This window comes from Perca fluviatilis, chromosome 3 (genome assembly GCF_010015445.1).
Source record: "Perca fluviatilis chromosome 3, GENO_Pfluv_1.0, whole genome shotgun sequence".
Lineage (NCBI taxonomy): Eukaryota > Metazoa > Chordata > Actinopteri > Perciformes > Percidae > Perca > Perca fluviatilis.
In genome coordinates this window covers 33,323,155-33,346,434 of record NC_053114.1, presented here as the reverse complement: position 1 = coordinate 33,346,434, position 23,280 = coordinate 33,323,155, and the positions used below count along the sequence as shown (strand labels likewise).

Sequence of the window (23,280 nt, the reverse complement as noted above, 5' to 3'; positions counted from 1 at the left end):
TTTTGAGTGTGCATGCTATTAATCTCGGCAGTGGTAGTATCATTGTCCCCTTTAGATGGCAGCATTCTGACAAAAGAATAATTTGTGCGGTGATTTATTTTCAAGCAGGGACGTGCTAAAAACATTCAAAAGGTGCTGATTTGGGTTTTCCTTCTCTGAATTCAAGATTAAACATGTAGCTGGCAGATGTCAATAATAGGTCATATTTGTTTATTCATAAATAAATTACACTAGTCTTAAGTCAGTGATTGGAAATAAGCAGTCTTGTTTGGAGGTAATAAATGCAGAACACATGCTTACAGACATTTCCATGTGCAATGCCATGGTACAGGAAGGATGCTTACAGTAAGACCACATCAGAGACCTCATTCCTGTTTACATGATTAAGTAAAATCAATACGAGAGTTGCCTCTTAATGGAACTGTCATCCGTTCAAGTTATTTGAAACCGATTTTAGCAATACAAAAAATATATTTAACTGCATTGCAAAAAGAAATATTCAAGTAGTGGAATACGCTACTTCTGCTGTTCTTTAAATTGGTTAGATACAAACTGCTCCACTTTCATTTTGGTAAAATCTGTTCAGAGTTAAGTGAAAATGCGTCTGTCGGGTATTCAGTTCATCAACACGTACGTTCACAAGACAACTTGCATGTACTTTGTTTCTCTAAAAATGAGTCAAGGAAGCATTCTAGGATTAAGCAACAATCAAACAGGATTTGGAGGAGAACTTTACCTACCACTGTGGGTAATCGGAAACGGTGAGCACCATTCCCTTCACACATCTACAGGACGTTTACCTTTACCATTCAAAAGACATCTTGAACGCCTAGCAGACAGACATTAATTTGCTAGTTTATGGATATTGAAATTCATTACATAGTTATATTTATTGCTCAAATTATGTTGTTAGGTTCATACAAATAAACAAACTTTAAAGTCTTTAAAGACTTTAAAGTTCAAATGATAGGAAGTTAAAAAGTACATCCGAGTTAGCAGACACATAAGTAATTAAGTCTTAAAAAACCAACCACAAAATTAGTTGGGTTTTTTATGAAGAATAAATGGGTCGTTAAATATTTTTGTCTAACTCCTCCAACTTTGAACTAAAAGAAAATGCAGAATCAGTAATACTTCTGGTTATTTCACCAATTTCTGAAGTTAAAAAATGTCAATACCGTACAAAAATAAAATCTAAATTTGAAGCCTGGTACTACAGGGTCTCTCAAATGAATCAAACTTTGAACCTGTGGATTTTAATATGAATACAGTAACTTTCCAAATTGCCTATAGGAGCCTCCTAAACCCCTCAGTTAATCAATGTCCTAACCATTCCTTTTGTTGCATAAATATTGCATCCAATTTATTTTAGGTATGATAAATGCCTGCTGATCAGTCTATAATTACACCAACATATACCCTAGTCCACCACTTGTAGGTTTGTTGAGAGGTCCAATAGTTAACAAACTATGTAGTTTAAAAGATGCTGTTGATCGCTCTGGGCTGTAAAGATGCAATGCAGGCTAACCTGTGAAATAACATGCGTGCTAAGGCTGGAGAAGGAGAGCAGACTATTAGTTTCCATCTGTTGACGCAAACTGACAGAAATATCAGACAACAGAGGATTCTTTGGTAGGTGTGATGATGAAGATTGCAGTAGAGCGTAAACATGACTTATCTCAGTTTCTCTTGTAAGCTGAACACTATACATCCACTGTAAAAAAATAATAATGCTTTAAGTCCATTAAAAGTCGCAGTGAGGAAATCTGTTAATGAGACATCAGTTTGTACAAAAATGCAAACATGATATTAGGCCTTTACAGATAAATGCATACATTTGAACACAGCAGGGCTAAACTTATGACCTTTTAACTCAACATGAATCAAAAACAAGCCCTCTTAACTGTTTACTGTGGGGAAAATAGCACAAATTGTTGTACTTTACAAAAGGTAACGGATAGGATCTTGTTTTTTATATTAACATTATTGCACATCGAGAAACTCGTTCTACAGAGTGGAACTCAAAGAACTAACCACTTTACTATCACTACAGCGCTAGCTAGCTCACATAGTACCATCACCTTTTCGACTATCATAAAAGTAACTACTGCAAAGTGACAACTGTTCCTTACACACAGAAGTTGATTGTAGATATATTAATTATTTGGCTGCTATTTTATAAAATAAGTAAACCTACCACCTCCATTACCTACTTATATCCTTACAATTATCTGTAATTTATAGTAATTTGACAAAACTTTATTGGTGTTCTAATGGCTGGACAAAAATGGGAACGTAAGCACACTGGACGTCTGACCACAAACTAAGTCACACTTGTGATAAAATGATAATTCAAGCCATCTGACAGAGCAGCACCCACATCACTCCTGTGTCAAATAGCTGCTGAAGCTGATTCTCAGCATTTGGTTAAATTACATAGCCCACATGTTAGGTTGTATACCACATCACGACAATTCAGGGAAGTCAAGAAGTTTTCAATCATCTAAAAGTGTGCTCAATGTTTCTATTCTTATAATTGAGGTTCTAGACCCAACTATCTTTCCGTCACTGTTTGAACACTTGCGTATCGCTCTACATGGCAAATTCCATATATGGCTAAACATTTTAGAAAACCAATTATAATATTTGGAAATATTATTTGACTCCGGAGGACTGATCTACATTCGGTAAGTGCTGCTTAGTTTTCCATTTCGCACTTCCTCCAACCCCCAGATACAGATACTAGTACATCTCAAAACAGCAGTTTTAAATCCCATCGCCGTGACCATAATAACATTTGATCATGAATGCTGATGTTGGCTTTGAAATATGAAATGTAGATGAGCTAGACTGGCTCTCATCTTCGTTCAAAACTTCAACTCAAACTCTCAGGTTTCACAACACCCCCCAACACATCAGGTCATTCTGTCTTTCAATAATGTTGCAACATATCAATTAATACAAAAATAAAGGCAACTATCATCTGTGGTAAACTAAGTGAAGTCTGTCAGACTTGCTTGTCCCTTTCAGTGTTTGAATTTAACCCTGATGCTGTGGCTTTGTGTAAAAATAAAATGTCTTGAAATGACCTGAATTTCCAAAGTAAAATGTGATTTCCTTTGCTCGCAGTGATGGTCAAACATAATAAACGAGGCTCTTCAGGGGACAGTCCGTGGCTTGGGACAGGAACTCGTTCTTGGGAAAAGCAGAGTTGATATTAGGAATAGGGATGCCATCACTCCTCCTCCCACCCTCTCTCTTGTAAAGTATGTGTCCCATATTCATCAGTAGAAGCCTGTGTTGTGTCATTCAGTCTCTGCATCAGTTGCTGATGAGGAAACCTCCCATCCACCGTAACTTACAGGCAAACCAGCGCCGCAGAGGGCAGAAGTATTCAAAGTGGAACTGCTGGAATTCAGGTGTCTTGCGGATGTCTCTCAGGAAGGCAATGTCCAGGTCTGACTCTGTCAGCATGATGAGGAGCAGCAGCAGGGCGAACAGCAGTCCAATGGTAACCAGGAACAGACGCAACACGCTCAGGATGAACTTGTTCAGCTCCTCCACGTCGCTCGGTGGCGATGACCTGCCCCTGACAATACGCAGTGCCCTCCTGCCGGAAGAAAACTCCGCTGCGTGGCCATCCTTCGACGTGCCTGCCTCGGACTCCTTCTCATCGTTGCTGCAGGCGGCACCGTTAAGGTGACGAGGCAAAGGCATCTCCATCCCGTGTTCGGCCACAGGTGTGGGCAGCACGCTGTCGGAGGGGCTGTAGGCCTCGTCTGAGATGACTGCTGACGTGCTTGCCTCGCTGCCGTCCATCATGTGGCCCCGAGAAGACATGAAGGAATCGCCATGGGAGACGGATCGCACAGGTGTGGAGTGGGCGCTGTCTCGAAGGGACTCCAGACCTGAAAAGCCACAGCAGAGGAAGCCAGTTCATAAGGGTGACATGTTTAATAACTTGGAGGTATTGTTGCAAGACACATTCACATTTAAAGAGACTCTGACATGACTTTCTTATACCTCAGACCTCATAAAACTCATGAGAAATGTATTCTGCCTACAAGTCATTGATGCAAATGTCTGACTATATAGAACCTGTCCCTGTTCTTTAAGCGATTTAAAAAGAGGTTTAAGGGAAAATGATGTTCAGATGGAGTTTAATTAGTCCTAAAGCAGAGAGTCGAGTGTCTTTGAGTTTTAGCCTGGTTTGCTGGGAATCTTTAAGCACACTACGCTCCGTTGAACACTGTGCCAACATTCATTATTGTGACATGGCCAGAAGGGGAGCATTATTTGTTTTTAATGGTTGGCATGTCATGAGTCATGGCCTATGCTCAAGAGACTGATCCTGTCCTCCGGTCATGTGATCTATATCGAAATTAAATTGTTACAAGTGGCAACGCTAACCTTATTGTGAACATGAATCATAAGAACAACGGTTACTCAGATATCCATGTTCTCTGGAAGCTAGATAATGACTTCTTTTTTTTTATCCACCGCAATCGACTACAGCAACATATTATTGGATAATTTCATAATTTCATGCGGTATTCATTTGGGTTTTGGCATCAGAGAAACCTACAGCATCACCCTGAAATAATTGTCTCATTGTTCGAACAATGTTCTTTCGAGAGAAAGTCGTCCCAACTTGAACCCACAAGAAGAACCGCTACAAAAAGGCAGCACTCCATAACTGCATGATGAAACCAGCCCCGGTTTTTACCTGCACAGTTTGCAGGTGGGTTGCAGCCATGGAGGTGGGATTGGACAGCTAGCCTGGAAGGGGTCCTGGAGCTCTGTCCCGACCCAGGACCAGAGCCTGAGGTGGAAGAACCCCCAGGAAGGGCGGGGAAGAGCGGTAGGACCCCCAGAACCTTGCCCAAGAGCCTGGGTCCCAGAGACAGCACGCGCACATTCACATCTCGATAGCAATGGTTAATCATGCGCAAGTGAACGTTCACCTTGGTCTTGATCCGGATCAGACACTTCACCATGGTTCAAGGAGAGCAAAAAGCAACCCTTACTGTGTTCAAAGACCTTTTTGCTTCTCTCCTTTTTTCCGCTTTATCTCTTGTCTGTTCTTGAAGCTGCCTCTCCTCTCTCTCTATCTCCCTGCTGTCTGTCTTTGTCTCTGACCGCGACTGGCTAGCTATGCAGCCCTCCCTTCTCCACAGCGACCTCCCACATGCTGGCAGGCAGGCTGACAGCGGTAGATAAATCGAAAGACCGACAGAGAGTGAAAGACAAGGCCCTGGAATGTGGCTCACTTGTGTCACAGTTCACCTCGTCCCTCCCTGCTGTCGGCCGTGACACACATGGCATGGCCCGGCCCTTGACAGCAGGCGCTATTTTTAGGCTAAGATATTATTACCAGTGGAAATGCCAGCACAGAGAGAGCAACAGGACAAAACACAGGGGGTTTGTTTCAGTGTTGCAACAGTGGGGTGCAATGTCAGATCCTGGTCTCTGTCAATGACAAGAGGGGGTCTCTTTTGTTGAAAACAGACTATGCTATAAGTTTATTTAGTTGTAGTTAGGCACATCCACTGACTCACAGTGGCAGCATTGGCAAAAGGTTAATAGCCAGTTGGAGGAAAGATGGGATGGTAAGTGCCCTTTATAAACTGACAGGATGACTTTGTCATGTTAAAATAATGCCTGAGGCCCTAGCTCAAGGTGTGTGTGTGTGTGTGTGTGTGTGTGTGTGTGTGTGTGTGTGTGTGTGTGTGTGTGTGTGTGTGTGTGTGTGTGTGTGTGAACAAAGGGCGAGGGTGACTGACTGACACAAGTGGGGGATTGATCACATGGGGAGGCTACTTTGTCTAAACGGGATATATGTGTGTGTGTATTAACATATTGTGTGAGAGCCTTAAAAAGGACCCCAGAAATGTTTTGCCTTGGGTGTGTAATCCATAGCTGATCCAGTCAACCGTATTGTACTCGATGGGTACACTTATGCAGCTGCCAAGTTGTATGTGTAAAGATTGTGGAGTAACTCAACTAATTTGGGAAAAATAAAAAAAACAGAGAAATTATTAATTAAAAAAAATCCACATGTTGATTAAGTCGATTGGGAGTGCATGAAAACTAGTTACAAAGTGAGAAGTATTGGATATACAATAGTTAGACTACAGTAGGCACGTGCACACATTGACATCAAAGGGAGATTGAGCATCTTCCCTGTATAGAAATCACTCTATAATACAGTTAAATGAACACATTCGTTATAGGATGGCTGGTCTTGGATAAAGGAGTATTTAAGTTCATCTGACAGGGCTGAGTGGGTACATCTGCGAAAAAAGGTTGGCAACCGATGGACTAAGAGATGTGCAGGCTTACTGACCAACATCTGCTTCACACAGAGAGGTGATCTCTTGCTCACTCGCCCAGTCCAGATGTCAGAAAGCATGAGGACCTCCCGTCAGCCACAGTGGGGTATTTTGTACCGAATTTCTCTATAGGTTTACAGTAAATGTGTGTTTTACCCTCCATGATGGAGATGTGCACAGCTCTCCGTCGGGTCCTGGGCACACTGGTCAAACGAGGGCCGTGGGTGATGGATGGACAGCTCCTACTTGGCACCATGCCAGCTCTAGAGGAAAAAAAAAACATCCTTATGCACACATGTCATATACATCAAATGCATACATCATTGTTCAGCTAGGGCTATTTTAGTAGGGCTGTGTATTGGCAAGAATCTGGCGATACGATACATATCACGATACATGTGTCACGATTCAATATATTGCAATATATTTCGATACTCTGTGTACGGCGATATATTGGGATTGGAAGTACAATTTTAGAAAAACTAATATTTAAAAAAAGACATGATGTGCATAAACGTCAAAGAAGTTTACTTTAGGTAAACAATTCAGTACACAGAAAATCAAACTGCCAGTTTGGGATTGTGGTTCACAGGTTCTTAGTGAGCAAATTTTTATATGCTAAAGTAGGCCAAAGTTCAGCCATAGCTACATTGTTAGCTTCTAGCACAAAGTCAGGAACTGCTAGGCACTGTTAGACATGGACACTAGTGGTGTGTCTCAGCATAGCCATCTAGCGGCAGGGGGTTTAAACACAACATAAACGTGAACCACTGTCTGAATATGTTCGCAGGTAAACAATAAAAATAAATCCTAAAAAAAATCGATATTGCATTTTTGAAAATCGATACAGTATTGCAAAATAAAATACTGCGATACTCAAGTGTATCGATTTTTTCTTACACCCCTATATTTTCTATTTGTTAAGGATTCTGACCTGTGTATCTCAGGGGGGTCTCTCTTAATTTTGGCACTTTGTTCCATGACCTCTTTTGCAACCTTTCCACTGAGAAAACATAAAAAAAGAAAATCTGTTATGTTTGTTATATCTATACAAAACATGAGCACTATAACAAGCCCTGCAACACCGCAGGACATATTATGTATAACATTTTTAGCCAAGGCTGTTATATTATGAACTTGCTATTCATAACTTGTTCTTCTATAAAGTATTACAAATACTTTGTGAGCAATTCAATACCTGTATCTAAAGCGACTACCCTTGAAGAAGAGATTACTACTGGACACAGTGCGGACTTGACTTGACTTTTCCAATCTGTGATGAAATAGAAAGAGAAAACATAATTTACACCATGATAATGATCAATGCCCTAATTATCATTACGTCCGTTGTACAGTTTTGCGTTTCAGGTCTTGTGACTCACTTGTAGAAGGCTTGATTCTCCACTCCGCACTTCCACAGATGCTTACAGGCCTCAGGTGTAGGTGCAAAGTATGTCAGTATGATCTTCCTATCCTGTAACCGTACAGTAAATCCAGTACAGTAACTCATACATACATTATATATAAATCCTACTTCCACCAACGCCTTGTGGTGACATTTTCTCATCATGTGAAGAGAAAATGTCTGCATAGTCTTTCCTGTCTCTTGGCTACATGGCATTACGACCAGTCAAAGCACACAGTATACTAACTAACTCTCAGACAGTGGCTATTCTTTGCTCTTTTGCTGTTAAACCCCATGGCAAACACATTTTTGTCCAATAATTTCCCCTTTACTTCACTATTATGAATAGATTACATTGGCTCCCCATGAATAAAACAAGGCCACACTCCTTTAACTTACTGAGCTCTGCAGGCTAGAAAAGGGAAGGTTTTAATAATGCATACACATACCTCCCTCTGATTTGCATATATATGGAATGTCTTTGCTTCAAACTTGAGTTTGGTCACCTCCTCCCTGAGTTTGAGATACAGACAGACAGACAGGAAAATTATGCCAAATGGAAACAGAAGAAGGCAAAGTAGGAAATAGGAACAAATATCAGAACAAAAAAGAGGAGAGAAAAGTAGAGGTAAAGTGGTAAAATATTAATTGTGATAATAAGGTTGAAAGGGTTTCATTTCGGTGTTGAAAAGTCTCAACACATTGATTCCAGTCACAGAAAATGACAACAATAAACTGCAAGAGATGGAAAAAACATATTATTTCTACAACAACATAATACCAAACAACGTTGACTCTGTAAAAACGCCTTAGCTTCTCAGCTAGTTCACTCAGCTGTCTTGTGAAGGTTACTAATATAATCTTGTATGGATCATTGGTTACTTTTTGTTTCTTTTGGACTCCTTGTTTACTCCTTGCACATAGATATTTGGAATTACTTTCATACCTGACATTATTTAGAAGAAGAGTGTAGCAAAGTTGTACTAGATCACTCACAGTATCAACATTAAAAACTTAAAAATATGGACTTTAACGTTAAAAAGCTTGTTTGGAGTTTGCTGGCCCTTTGTACAAGCTATTAATTAAGGAAGAATGTATGTTCATAGAAGTTTTTTTGTGGTTATTATCTAGCATCATGTTCAATTTGAACCATTTACTGTATCTGAACTCACCATTTCAGTAAATGGATCCTCCTGTTTCCTTGCAGCACAGTGAATCCAAAAGGAGTAAAGGCCAGAAAAGCTGGGTTGCCAGACACATCCTGACAGGCACATATACCCATGTTTTTGTTATTGTAGAATGAGATTATATTTTCTTGTAAATTTCCTACATTGATAAAAGGACACTTTAAAGACAGTAGAGTGTAACACATTCATTTTATGCTTGACTTTATAGGTCACCTCACATTTACTCAAAAAACATTAAGCATAGACTCATAGAAAGCACAAGCTCATAATGATATAAAACATTTGTTTAATAAAGACCACCTTGCATGGATGAGGGTCCACTCCATACGTCTCCAGCATCTGAGCCTTGTGGAGGAAGTTGAGCTCTGACGTTTCAGGACTCTGACCTCTGGGAGAAAGGAAAGTCAGTCAGGGGATTAAAGGTTAATGTGTGTGACTTGTATTCTATTTTCTCATTATTTGATTCAAAAGTTGCTTATTTTTTGATAAATAAGATGACAAACACAGGAGCAAATGTACTGAAGTAGGAGCACATTTTTTCCCAATTTACCCCTCTTCTCTATAGTTTTGAATTCTGCCAGCATTGTGATGAAAAAACATTTAAGGGAAAACCCTTCCATGTTTTTTCATCACAATGGAAATGGGCAATAGAGGGCAGTGTAGGATCACATCTTTAACTAGTGTCTGTATTCTACTGGGTTGTAGCTACTGTGTATGTGTGCGTGTGTGTGTGTGTTAAAGACAGAGATAAAGAGAAGATCAGAGAAAAATGTAAAGGTTCTTCTAACAAACGGGCTTGATTCACTTTAAGTATCAACAAATAAATCAAACACAAAATACCCTAGCCCATCAACCATGAAGTCATCAACTGGAAGAGTAGCCGGATGCTCTCGGTGCTAGGGTTACCGTGTGTACCTGCAGTGGCCTTGGCCCGCGCTGTCTGGCACCTTTCCACTTTAAGTCAACGTTAACTGAACCTGACTGTCTTCTAGACACGTATCAGTTCCCAGGCACAAAACATACACTGACTGCTGCACCTATGGGAGCATAAAATAACTACCATCCTGATGACACAAAATCCAAAAAGGTGGTCAGCCGTTGCCAATACCACCAATCTTAGGGGTTAGCAACCAAGTAAAGCTGCTTTTGCAGATGATCCAGTCGCAGTTGCACACCAACACCTCTTTGAAAGTGCAAAAACATGGACCGGGGGGGATGGTCATGTAGAAGAATGAGTGGGGACTGTGACATCCCCACTTCAGACCTGTCCACCACAATGGTCATCACCCGCAGTGTGCCGGATTAAGAATAACATCCAACACCACAGTCATTACAACAGACCTTTTACTGCCACAGGATGGAACATGCAGTAGCCCAAGCTCTCCCGAAGTGCTCAAAGAGAGCACAAACTTTAAAAAGGTATCATGAAACATTTTTGAAGTTTTTAATTATAAAACAGAAGAATGTGTGAATGGGTGAAGCGGTCTTTTCTCTGGACTACTTCTGAAATCCAATCATTGGAAGCTAAATAGTGTGAACTGTTCCCAGACTCTTTGAACTATCAGCACCACCAAGAGGAACAAATTCACCAGAACTATTAATGGTTGCCCGAGCACTTGCATTTTGGACAATGTTTGCCTGTGGCAGGGCCCCCCAACACTGACGAATTGTAGGGAGCACCCTGCTGGCCAAATACTGTAGTCTGGAGGATGCTGCAGACAGGTCCTCTCATGTGCAGCATGAGTCAGAGTCTGTACTGAACCTCTACATAAACATTTCAGTGCCTGGTTGTGCACGGTTCTACAGAGTCTGTGTGAAGGCAACTCCTGTAAAGCAACACAGGACCAAAACGAAACCACACACAAACCATATGAATGAAGTTAACACTCAGCAGATTAAGTGGCTATGAAATTTCCAACCAATAGCTGAAAAATGTATCAGATTATTTACTTACAGATGTGTTCTGAATGTGAGAGGTCATCTTTTGTTTGGACTGAATAAACTGGTTGTTTAGCGTTGGTTGTGAGAATAAAATCTGTCTACAATATCTTGAAGGACAGTTGCCACACGGTGACCTAAAACCATCACAGCAGTCCTGTATTTTAGTTTCCTATGAATTTAAGACACACTATAAGAGTTCAGTTTATAGCACCAGCAACAGTTTGGTGTGCTTTTGTGATGCACTGATCAGTGGCTGCTACTGAAGTAAAGGAGTACACAGGTAGACAGGTGTCGCCTTACATTAGCTCAGTCTTGTGGATGTCAGCAATCCGCCGCTCCAACTTCTCTGAGTGCTTGGGGAAGAACTGGAACTTGGAGCTGTAGCCCTCTGGGTGTTTACCGGGGTCGTGGTCACCAATTTCAGCTGGAAAATGGGGAAAGAAACTTCCATGTTTGAAGATGACTTTTTAATCCACTAATGTAATTTCAAATGTAATTGTCGTTCCAAACCTCATGCTGTAGCGGACACTGGCTGTGAGTACAACATGCAGCAATAAGTGAACATAAAATGTGATGCATACCTAACAAGTGTTGAACTGCTTTCTGCAATGAGCAAATGGTGATGGTGGGCAGATGATTCATAGATACACTGCAATCATGAAGGTCATATTTTTTTATATGAAAAAGTATTAGAATGAAATGCATCAAATGTTATCTTTGTAATCATTTACTGTACCAAGGACATTTAGCCACTTTAGTCTTTGTACAGTATGTGGTTGTCCTGATCATAACAGAGTTACTGTGGTGCATGGTTCAAGATAATGCCTCAACATAAAGCTCACAACACATATTTGTACACAATGCAAAGACCAAGACGTCAAAGGATTTGGATACAACTGTGCACAAAAAGGGCACACACAAAAACTATTTTATAATAAAAAGAACTCTTCGCTAATTGTTAACCTTGAGTCCAGGCAGTACTTTTTCCAGGTGGAATGTCTATAACATCAAAAAAAACTGCCGTGTTCTCTGCATGGCCGTAGCCAGCTTCAGCAGCCTAGTTTACAAACCACTGACATGGGTTTACAGATGGTGGAGGAACTACTCGGGAGTTTGGCTACTTGTCTGCTCTCTGGGGAGCTCTGTACTGCTCTGGCAGCCACTACTGTTGAAAACTGCATTTTAGACAGCCCAAAACATTCCAGTTTATGTGTGTCACAGACATTATGGCTTCACATTTTCTGGCATGTTGGCAGTCCCGAAGAGTGCTTTTATAAGCCAGAGACACCTGGGGAAGAAATGCTTTACAGAAAGGAAAGGCTCAGACAGACACTTATTTGGAAAGGTAAAGTGAAAAAGACTGAACCAGTGGAAGCCAAAATAAGCTAAAGCAGATAATACTAGGCTTTCTACATTTTTGCCCCAAAATGGTAGAATTCTCTCTCTCAGCTTGTCCCCCACTATTGAGATCTTAAAGAGTCATTTTAAAAACACACCTCTACTCATTAGCTTTCAACTGTGTCTAACTTAACCAGAGCAGGTAATTCTCCTGGTCTATGTTGTTACTATGGCTTCTGTGTGTCCTGTGCCTATACTATTATTATTATAATAATAATAAATATCATTACTATTTATTATCACTTTGTTTTTCTTATTTTCTATTGTGTTTGTTTCCTCCTTTTGTTTTTGTTTCCCTGTGTGTGTGCTCTGTAAAGCGCTTTGGATCAACTTTGTTGTGTGTAAAGTGCTGAATAAAGTCGATTTGATACTATACTAACTGTAAAAAAAACTACAGTTAGCCAGTGCCAAAGTTTTTACAAATTATCGTGTAAATAAATAGATGAATATATGGATAAACTCCTGCATAGAAAGGTATAGCAAGCAAGCCAATATAAGCCAATGTCGTGAGGTGTTCAGGGCTACACGGAGACAACCAGACATTTAGATTCAGGAATTGGCTGATAAAAGGCTGGATGGATAGCTGGTTGGCACGGTGTGTGAGAAACTGTTCCTTAATGCATCTCACCTCTCTGCATGTTGATGAGCCTGACAAGGAGCCCGTCAAATAAAACCTGGCATCTTCCAAGACGATCAACTTTCCTTTTATTTTTTTTAACAAAACTATAAATTTTTTTAAAAAGGGAAACATAGTAGTTGTAGTTGAACTTTTTCATTGAATTCTTCTTTTCATTGAGTAATAATTGTGTCTAAATTGCTTTTTATGGTGCTTACTAAAATGAGAATTTTCAATTCAAGGTAAAAACAACAAATTCAGATTTTCAAGGTCCCCATCAAATGAAAATAAGTAGTATGAGCCTTTGACCTCTGAACATGCTCTGCTTGCACATTTGCACACACCCACACAGTTAAGTACATGTATGGCAGAATGTACACACACGTACACATACATGCACACACACACACACACACACACACACACACACACACACACACACACACACACACACACACACACACACACACACACACACACACACACAGCTGGCACGTGTAACAAGCAGGGTTATATGAAAATAATCTACAGTAGGTCAGAAACATTAATTATATATTTCAAGTGTGGTATTATATACAAAATTGATCTAAAAAAAAAAGTGTGGTATTGTATGTTGTTCATTTACAGTTGTAGTTTGGGGTGCGATTCCGACATGAGGACCACAACTGTGGAAAGCTGAGGGTAATCAACTCTGAAATTCAATCATGTAATTTTCCCATCAAAACAATATGTAGAATAGCATGTAATTGTCTCAAATGCACCAGTCAGAGGACACCATGCCACTGATTGTCTTTCTGTTCCAGATTGCAATGTTTGTCTCTCGTGAGGAAATTTGTGCTTGTTCGACAGTTTGATTTAAAATAAAGGTCCGGTAGTCCAGTTGAAAGCTTTGCAGCTTTTCTAATGCTTAAATGACGACTCCTTATTTTGTTGTACCTTGTAATATGTAGGCAGCCAACAGAGCAGCATCTGATGTCTTGCACAGAAGGCGACCATGGTAGAGATCCCTCTTAACCTGCAGGAAGACGAGATATCTGTGGAGCGGAACACAGAGAAACTGATTTGGGTCATTATTGAGATCAATATCGGCATTCCTTTTCTTGTAAACACACGCGGTGGATGTTTACAATTTTAAGGTAAGGTGTCCCTTGAGGCTGCAGGTGAGTCAAAGACATTGTTAGGATAAGAAATCTTGAGAATACTATATTAAAGTAAGTAAATTAAATTAAGACCTTAGGCTGACTACTGTGACTTTTTGTACCTGAGACTAAACCTGCAACCAATCTGTAATAGTTTAAGATGCTGTTCTTAGAAACAAAGAAAAGGATATATTGACTGTGTTCACAAGTCTGTGTTAAATGCTAAGTCTGTAGTTTTTTTCAGATAAGCTACAGTACCTTGAGCTCTACACAGTGAACTATAAAATAAAATGTAGCGAACAACAGTTCCCATTATGCTAGGGCCCTTTCACAACCAATTTATTGTGGTACAACAATTAACCCAAATAAATGTATGATTCAAAATCCAAAGTGGTCTTTAGTAACATTCGACACGAGCCATGTAGCCTACCACGAGGCAGAACTTGAGCTAAAGCATAATCATTTTGAGAATTGAAAATTATCTAAAAGAATGATTGTTGGTTTGCACTGAAGTCCACTGGGAGCAACTCAATCTGCTGGTCTCGTCCACAACATCCAAAGATTACTCATATGTCAATTTTTCCTGCTCAGCATTAATTTCAAACGCCTGTGATTTTGGCTTCTCTCCAAGCAGCAAAGCAATACATACTGTAGTAAAGCGGCACTAAGCATTGCAATGAAAAATGTCAGAGTACAGATGGGGTGTATTATTGAGCCTTTTTACATCACCACCACCTTGTTTTGAAATATATACAGCAAATTAAAAACTGAAAGCAACACGAAAAGCTATGCAAAATGTTGCTGCCTTTCATGCCTATGCATATCTACTATGCATTTGTAGGTCTGCGAGAGCTTCCAGTCAGAACAGATGGCGCAATATGGAGGAGCTATCCCTTGCCGGCGCTCCAGCTCAATCACGAAGAGCTGGATTGCAAATAAGAGATTTCACTGCGTGGCAACCAGTCGAGGGATGTGATTTACAGGGATCTGTGTGCTCTGTAGCTCCCTGGCTCACTCCTCACTCCTTACAGCAGTTTGTTCAGCTGTCAAGGATGCCATACACAGTGGAGAGGAGCGTCATGACCCTGCAGCCCACTGTATAAAAAAAAAGGGAATACTCAAATCCTGCTGCACACAGACTCACTGTTTAGCTCTGGATATTGTGTTTTTTTCTTTTGGACCTGCATCACTTATTGCATTTACAATACATTAACATTTTAAATATTGTAGTTCAGATGACCTAAGATGGTAATTTTCACTCGGTAAAGTAAGGATGGTTACAGACCTAAGCAGTATGTACTGAAAGGATTCTCCGTTCAGACAAAAGCAATTATTCGGTAAAACCTCTATCCAAGCTGCAGTGCTCTTATCCATTTTTCAATTATCTGAAAGCTGGCTGCAGAGGCATACAATGATAAGAATACTTTTGATATGATTTTATGAGACAAGGAAATTAATAGAAAGGCAGAAGATAGAGACATTCCCTTTGGTTCAATGAAATCAGTCTCTAAGTGCTGTGGAGTCGGACGTTTAATGCTACTTAGGTTTGTCAGCATTTTTGGTTATGACTCCCAAAAAAGTTTTATGATGTAATTGTCCATAGTTGCGTGTAAGAAGAAGATTAATAGGCCACTTGTGTTGAATTTCTGTTTTTAAATAGACACTTTTTCCACATTAATAGCCTCGGAAAGGAACTTGTTTTGGTGGAACGTGCACGTAGGTAGGGGAGCTCTGGAATTAAAATTGCTGTTGAGTGTGCAATGAGAATTTTACTCAAAAAAAGATCAATATAATTTGATTGTCGGTTATAGCTCGGAGGATGTTTCACGAAGCGACCAGAGTTTGGAATGCCAACACAAAGAAAGCAGAAGGTGACGGACATCCGGCGGACCTCCGGCGCACCGGAACAATCCCGTAAATGAAACGTCGTCATTATAGACTTCTCAGGATGTTCTTCTTGTCTGTGGAAAGGTTTGTGAAAAATAGTTTGAGGCTATAACACATTTGATTCAGAAAACTGTGCCCCTTAGAAAACATGGCATCATGCAAGCTATGATTTGCAACATGAGATCATTTCCGCCTCTGTTATATACATTTCATTAATAAAAACACATGCAATACTTGTGACACACATGAGTATACGAGAGCCTTCTAGAACTTGCAAATTAAGTCTGAGAAAATTGACTCAAGTTATGTCACTTGAGTCACACTGGATGGGGCTGAATATCAAAAAAGTGTGGGTGTGGAGTTAGAAAGAAGTGAACTTACCAGACTGTTGCTCCTTATCTCTGCTTGAGGCTAGCAGCTCGAGGCTACATTAGCCGCTACTAGCGTAACACACCTGATGACCAAACTGTCTGTAGTCGAGTTGAATTGTGGGTAATGTAGGTGCCAAGTTTTGACAAGGAAGAAGAATCCATGGAATAAAAAAGATGATATATCTGGTGCTTGTGCATTGATTCTGATCCACTTAAAAAATAAAACAAATGTTACATGAGAGTAATGCTAAATCGATAGAGTACTCTTTTAAAACATTGCTCAACCTGCCATTTGTACAATTTTCTTGTATTGACTGGTTTGATTTAACTGGAAATGCAAAACAAATCACTGAAGAGGCATTAACAACTCTCACCTTTGAAACTTCATTAGTGGGAGAGAAGGAGAGTCATGAGAGGCAAAGATTGTCAGACAACATTTTTACTTCCATACATCCCTCAACGCCACCTGCAGCCCACCATGCTATTTTAAAATCTTACCTGGTGATTTCCTCTTTTAGGGCTGCGGGGTCTGGCGGGTAAAACTTGACACGCAAACACATGGTGAATGGAGGCTGGGCTGGGGAACAAAGACAAACATTTAAAACCTATTGTCATGTTTCTGATGTGGTTTCCGTGATTGGTGTGATCTTTTTTTCTTCATCTGTTTTGCACGATATATATTTAGCACATTTATTTTCTTGAAGGTTTCTTATTTAACCAACTAATCAGGCATGTTAAATTAAATACTTACATTTAATTTGTTTGGCAATTGACTTTGTAAACTCCAACCAATGCTGAAAGGGAGAGAAAGAGAGGTAAAGACCACTGAATCTTTAGCTGCTAAACTGTCAGTCTGAAGCCTGATTGCTCAGGAGCTGAGCATGATGACTTGTAATCTATAGCTGGAAGGAACAGCAGAATTACTTCCATCTCCTTGCCTTCTGTTTATTTAGACCCCCTCCACTACAGTCTCCATGCAGAGAGGAGATGAAGGAAAGCTGTTTGCAAGATAATCAGGAGACTGCTGTTCTCTGTCAGAGTGCTAAACATCACGGGCCAAACTGGCTCTAATCAGTGAGATGATGACATGCTGACAATAATGGCGCACTGCGCTCACAATGCAGTAGATGTTATACACAATGATGGCGTGAGCTTTAATTATAAATTTTTTAGGAACACATTGTCTTAAAATGTCTCTCAGCTAAAATGCAGAGAGAATCTGCAAAGTGGATAACATTTTCAAGTCTTGAAAGCATTTGTAATCCAGTTAAAAAGTGCAATGATTAGCAAATACTCCAAGTCCTTCAAATTCACAGAGGACTGTGTTAATTCCTGTGATTGATATTCATATTAATTGAAAGGGGTTGGAATTTTTCCAGCTTGCATAATTGACCTGCAGGTCTACCTACGTGTCCTGAATATTTATGTAGAGGATAAAAAAAAGACTAATTTGACCAGTACGGCCTGGCATTCATATCTAACATTTAACAGTAGTATCCCTAGCTGCCTGTGAGACTCTACCTGGTGATCTACAGACTCAAAGACAGTGTAGAGATGGTGAAGACTGACTGGGCCAATGTGGCCACAGATGGCTTCCTATCCTTTCATCATGAGCTTCACAGGGATTCCTCAGGCCTTTCAAGATTGTTAACATTGAACACTTAAAGAGTGTTATCATCTGCAAAAATGAGTCTAGCCTGTAAAACACAACGCTGTATTACCTTTGACAACATTAAATTATTATTATTTTTTTTTTTTACCAGATAAGCAATTCACTCTGTAAACCTAGGCGCACAAATTATTAGCTAATTCAAAAAAGCAAATTATGGAGTTTGTGTGAACTAGTTTTTAATTCAAGGGGGCCGATGACTTGGTTGAGAAGGTACGTTTTCATCATATTTTCTGAAAGTGTCACTATATCCTGACAGTAGTACATGAGACAGATTAACTGCCTCCTCCTAGTGCTCCTAATGGCATTTGCAAGTTTCCACCGCACCCAAAGAGTCTCTAACGCAGTGTCAATGACTGTTCCTGAACTGCAGTCAAACTATCAAACTATAGGCCAGGGCTATTCATTTGGCGGCCCGCGGGCCACATGCGGCCCGGAAGCAACCTCAGAGTGGCCCAGCCCGTGGTCCCGCAATAGACAGTATAAAAGGGAAAATAGATATTTTTTCCCCCACTATGGCCACGCCAAGACCCGCCCTTCAATAGCATTCACACACTACTATTGGCCAGATGTGTCCTATCCCCTGACCAATCCCCTAACCCTAACCTTAACCACTGGAGGAGAAAAGCCTAACCCCAACCAATCGAGCTGCTTCGTAGGGCGGGTCTTAGCGTGGCCATAGTGGGATTGGTAATTTTGCGTCCCGCCAAAACTACCAACATGTAAACAATGCAGAGCGTGCTGTGCCGGTAGTAGCCTACATTACTATCAATATGTCTTTCTCAACACTGAAACGGAAAATTGACAATGAAAACCGTCAGTTTAACCCTGCCTGGACTGACAAATACTTGTTTATTTTTCCGCCACATCCAAATGCCAAACCGATGTGTTTAATTTGTAATGAGTGCGTTGCAGTACTTAAAGATTACAATCTGCGGCGGCACCACGTTGAGAAACACCAGACTTTCCGCACCAATTTTCCCGAGGGATCTCAAGAGAGGGCTGCAAAAGTGCAGAGTTTGATTGCATCTTACAACCGGAGCAGTGTTACCATGGTACGGTCATTTACAGCCCAAGAGAGAGCTACCGCAGCATCCCTTCGTGTTTCCTGGATATTGGCAAAAAAGAAAAGGCCATTCACAGACTCTGAAACCGTGAAGGACTGTATGCTGGCCATCGTGGATGAGGTGGTAAATGACGATAAAATTAAAACGAGCGTGGCATCTGCTATAAAAAACGTACCCCTGTCAGATACTTCCAACAGTCGGAGAGTTGAAATTCTTGCTGCAGATGTGTATGAAACAATGTTAGGAGACCTGAGGAAAGCTGACACCATGTCTATAGCAGTAGATGAGTCCACAGACAAAACTGATACTGCTCAGTTGTGCATATATGTCCGTTTTTGACGGCAAATGCTTCCGGAGGAGCTGCTCACCCTACTGCCGTTAGAAGGACACACAACTGGCGATATAGTCTTTGGGAAAATTTCTGCTTTTTTTAAAGACAATGGTCTGGATATGAAGCGTGTGTGCATGCTTGTGACAGATGGGGCTCCATCCATGACAGGGAAAGTGAATGGTTTGGCAGCACGTTGGTCCGCTGTAGCACCTCAGTTGATCTCCTTACACTGCATTGTGCATCAGGCGGTGTTGTGCGCAAAACTAAGCGGGACGCTCAAAACGACAATGGACAGCGTGATGGCTACAATTAATTTTATTCGCTCCACATCAAGCCTCCAACACCGCTTATTCCGCATGTTGCTGTCAGAAATGTCTGCTGAGCACCAAGACCTGCTTTTGCATAATGACGTGGGGGTCTGTCGTCCAAAGGCAAAGCACTTGAGCGTTTCTGTGGTGTCAGAGAGGAGATCATAACTTTCCTCCTCCGCAGCAGCAGCAAGCAAAAAGGCAGTTGAGTCGCATACTGGACGACAACTTCATGGCTGATGCCTGGCTTTCTTACGAACACATTCAAACACCTGAATTATCTCAATTTGGGACTACAAGGAAGAGACAAAACTGTCATCGACCTTGTGGGACAGATGCGCGCATTCCAAGTTAAACTGGACCTTTTCGCAACTGATTTGAGCACAGGCCGAATGCTGCATTTTCCGGACACCGCAAATGCATCTCATCCACCGCACAAATCACGGATGTGATGACAGATTTCATTGCGAGCCTGAAAAAGAACTTTGCTGGTCGATTGGATGGACTTGTTCTTCCCACAGAAGTGGCCGTTTTTGCCAGAGACCCGTTCACTGTTGCAATAGAAGGGGACTTATCCGCCAGAGCAAAGGAAGTGGTCCCTTCCATTGACGAGGGGAAATTTACACTCAAACTTGTTGACATGCAGTCATCTGTAACCATGGCACAGGAGCTTTGCACTAACGGGCCTGCAATGTTTTGGACTGATGTCAACATACATCAGTTCCCTAACATTAAGAAAGTAGCGATCGTCATGCTCAGTATGTTTGGATCAACGTACACATGTGAGTCAAGTTTTTCACACATGAACTCCATAAAAAGCAACTCTCGTTGCTCCCTGACTGACCGTACTCTCCATCAATGCCTTCGGATTGCATTGACAACTTACGAGCCTAAAGTCACTGCTCTAGTTCAAAACAAAAAATGTCACTTCTCCCACTAAGTCAGCAGGGTAAATGTAGCCTACCTACATCAATATAATGTGGGATGTGTAACAAAGGCATGCATAATCACACATGGTGGTGATTTAAAATATTTTCCCTCAATGTGCAGTAGTACACCTTGTGTAGTTAGTTATAGTTGTGAATACTGTGCACTTTTTATTTTTATGCACTTTGAGATGTTCCTGCATGGGTCAAATATGAGCAAGATGTTTATTTTATTTCAAAAGGAAACTTAATGTTATTGCGAATTGCCTACTGTGCACTATTTTGTTTTATGCACTTTGTGATCAGATAGGTCAGATATGTAGGCAAGAGGTGCCTAGGTCAGTTTCTTTTCTTTTGTAAGTGGAAAAAGTAGGAGCTACCTCAGATTCTGTTCAGTTAGCTCTTTTATTGTTTTCTATGCACCTTTTGCTGTGCAAACTGACCAAAGTTAAAAGAGAAACAATGAATAAACCTTACATGTTTTTCAATAAATTTGTTTGTGTTGGTTTTAAAATTTGTCATTACGAGCTGCTTTGCCGCTGAAATGACTGGCCCAACTAACCTTTCTCGGTTTGAAAATCTGGCCCAACTGAATTTGTAATTGAATAGCCCTGCTATAGGCAGTGGTGATGAAATAGGAATCAAGATTCTGTTACTGCATTGCCCATTTCTTGCATCAAATGTTTTAAGAAACAGATTTTTTTTCTCCTTCGTTATTCTGTTAGGAGCACCAGGAGGAGGCAGAGGAACATGAATTTTCCACAAATGATCTGATTCAAGTTGTACTGTCAGGATGGAGTGACAGTTTCAACAAATACGACAAAAAGCTTCTTTTTTTATGAAATTTACCAACTGTAGCTTTAAAATCGTTCCAGATATTTCAGATGAAAGAATGACACAGAAACAAATGACAAGAAAGGAAGATAGAGAGAACGGAAATGAAAGAAAGAAAGGAAGGAAGAAAGATGGGGATGACAGAGAGAAGGAGACAAAACCAAATCATGAGTCACAGTGTCGCATAGTCAACTGAATTAAATCCAACTGAAATGTAGTTGGGTTTGTTATTCCAAATGAATACTTACCCTCTGCTTATCTGGGTCAACATATCTAATGCCAAAGTAGTCTTTCTCCAGCAGGTTGAGATGGTGGCAGATGAGGTCAAACAGGTATTGTCCCTTGGCATCCCGCTGAAAGAGAAATAATATAAGTTGAGAGAAATTCATATAATGAACCTGTTTTTGAGGGACATTGACGAGAGAAGGGAAGAGAAAGAAATAGAAAAACAGCAGAGTCGAGACCAAAGTCTACACTCTGCCAGGTAGGGCAGCAAACAACAACACGTTCACACATCAATCTAGAAGACATTTTTAAAACATATCGATAGTGTCACATCAAAAATGATTTATTTTTCCTTCTCATTAGGAAGTTTTTTGGAGCCTCTGAGAAGTCAAAACAGCCACCAGAAAGTGTTTTAATATTTACTACCCTCAAGGGAGATATATGAGGACTATCAAATATTTATATCGAGGCAGCAGCCACCTGCGAAAGCTTTAAGAGGTTTCTGCTGCAGAAAAAGAACTGGAAAAGCAGTGAGACAAGGTGTGCGCAAAGGCAGGCTGAAAAGGAGAGGAATCCCTTGTCATGCAATGCATTGCTAAAACCTGACCCATCCAAAGATATGAATACTTTTTATATCTTTTGTATAATTCAAGAACCTAGAAATACAAGGTTTATATTTTTAACAAGGTTGATGAAATAAATTGTTCAAAATAACTAACCTAATTCAAATGTACTATATAGTCTTGATCTGATGTGAGTGAGGAAACAGACCTGCTATGCTGGCAGTGTAAGCAGGGCAGTGTAAGCAGGGCCCTTGCTGCGTCGGCCCCAACAGACTCATTAAAAACACAATTTAATAATGTCTTTATTTAGCTTGAACTGCAACAATAAGGTACAGCAAACAAGGCTGCCACTGAATGCATAAACAACATGAGCCAGCGACTGGAGCTTTGGTTACAAATGCATAGCCAGTAAAATTCAACTCGGAACTCTGAAAAGTGATTCAAACAGGCTCCAACACATGCAGTTCAGATGATTGAGGGGAGGAGGGTGCAACATATTAAAGAAATAGGTCACTTGATAATGACATTCCTGCAAATATCATCTGCGTCATCTCATTAAAAGCAAGGTAGAGATTGGTATGTTAAGGGCACCTTGAAGTTAGCTAGTTTAGCTCCGTGTCAGCCTTCTCCAAATCAACTGAAATAGTTTTATGGAATAGTTCAGCATACATTAAATTGACATACAGACATCTAATGTTTTCCCCACTGACATCCCCAACCATTTTACACATACCGCTTACAATCTAAGCATACATACATGTGTGGAAACTAAAGTAACTGTTTTCGACACCATGCAGACTGTGGGTTGAATTGAACCGATTTCTCCAACTGTGTTCACTCTACATATAGGCTATAGGTTTTCTTACTATAGTGGCAAAGGACAAATATTCTAAAATGCCCTTCAGAAGAGACACTGCATTCCCATAAGTGACTCAAAACTGCATAGTCAGAGAAAGTCAAAGGCAGATATATGAGAACGGAAGGGGAAAAAGAGAAGAGAAAGACAAAACCAAATCAAGAGAGGGAGAAAAAAAGAGGAGGGAGAGAGAGAAAACAAGCCAGGCCAGTTGACACTGATTAA

The 23,280-nt window shown here is 40.5% G+C and overlaps 1 protein-coding gene across 2 annotated transcripts in view; it reads right to left on the bottom strand.

The window, feature by feature from the left end:
* Positions 1-2,909: 2,909 nt before the first annotated feature.
* The window catches only part of LOC120556148 (FERM domain-containing protein 5-like), a 79,447-nt gene continuing 59,076 nt past the window's right edge, over positions 2,910-23,280 (bottom strand). Inside the window, exons 2-15 of one of the 2 annotated variants that reach the window (XM_039795555.1) lie at positions 21,660-21,764; positions 21,427-21,435; positions 17,028-17,070; positions 16,775-16,853; positions 13,816-13,913; positions 11,166-11,289; positions 9,225-9,312; positions 8,910-8,998; positions 8,187-8,250; positions 7,715-7,806; positions 7,531-7,605; positions 7,267-7,335; positions 6,489-6,595; positions 2,910-3,908 (exon numbers count right to left, since the gene is read on the bottom strand). In XM_039795555.1, coding sequence (XP_039651489.1) covers positions 3,322-3,908; positions 6,489-6,595; positions 7,267-7,335; positions 7,531-7,605; positions 7,715-7,806; positions 8,187-8,250; positions 8,910-8,998; positions 9,225-9,312; positions 11,166-11,289; positions 13,816-13,913; positions 16,775-16,853; positions 17,028-17,070; positions 21,427-21,435; positions 21,660-21,764 — 1,629 coding nt within the window. In that variant the 3' untranslated portion in view covers positions 2,910-3,321. The remainder of the gene's footprint in view (positions 3,909-6,488; positions 6,596-7,266; positions 7,336-7,530; positions 7,606-7,714; positions 7,807-8,186; positions 8,251-8,909; positions 8,999-9,224; positions 9,313-11,165; positions 11,290-13,815; positions 13,914-16,774; positions 16,854-17,027; positions 17,071-21,426; positions 21,436-21,659; positions 21,765-23,280) is intronic. The other variant, XM_039795556.1, reaches the window with a different exon arrangement.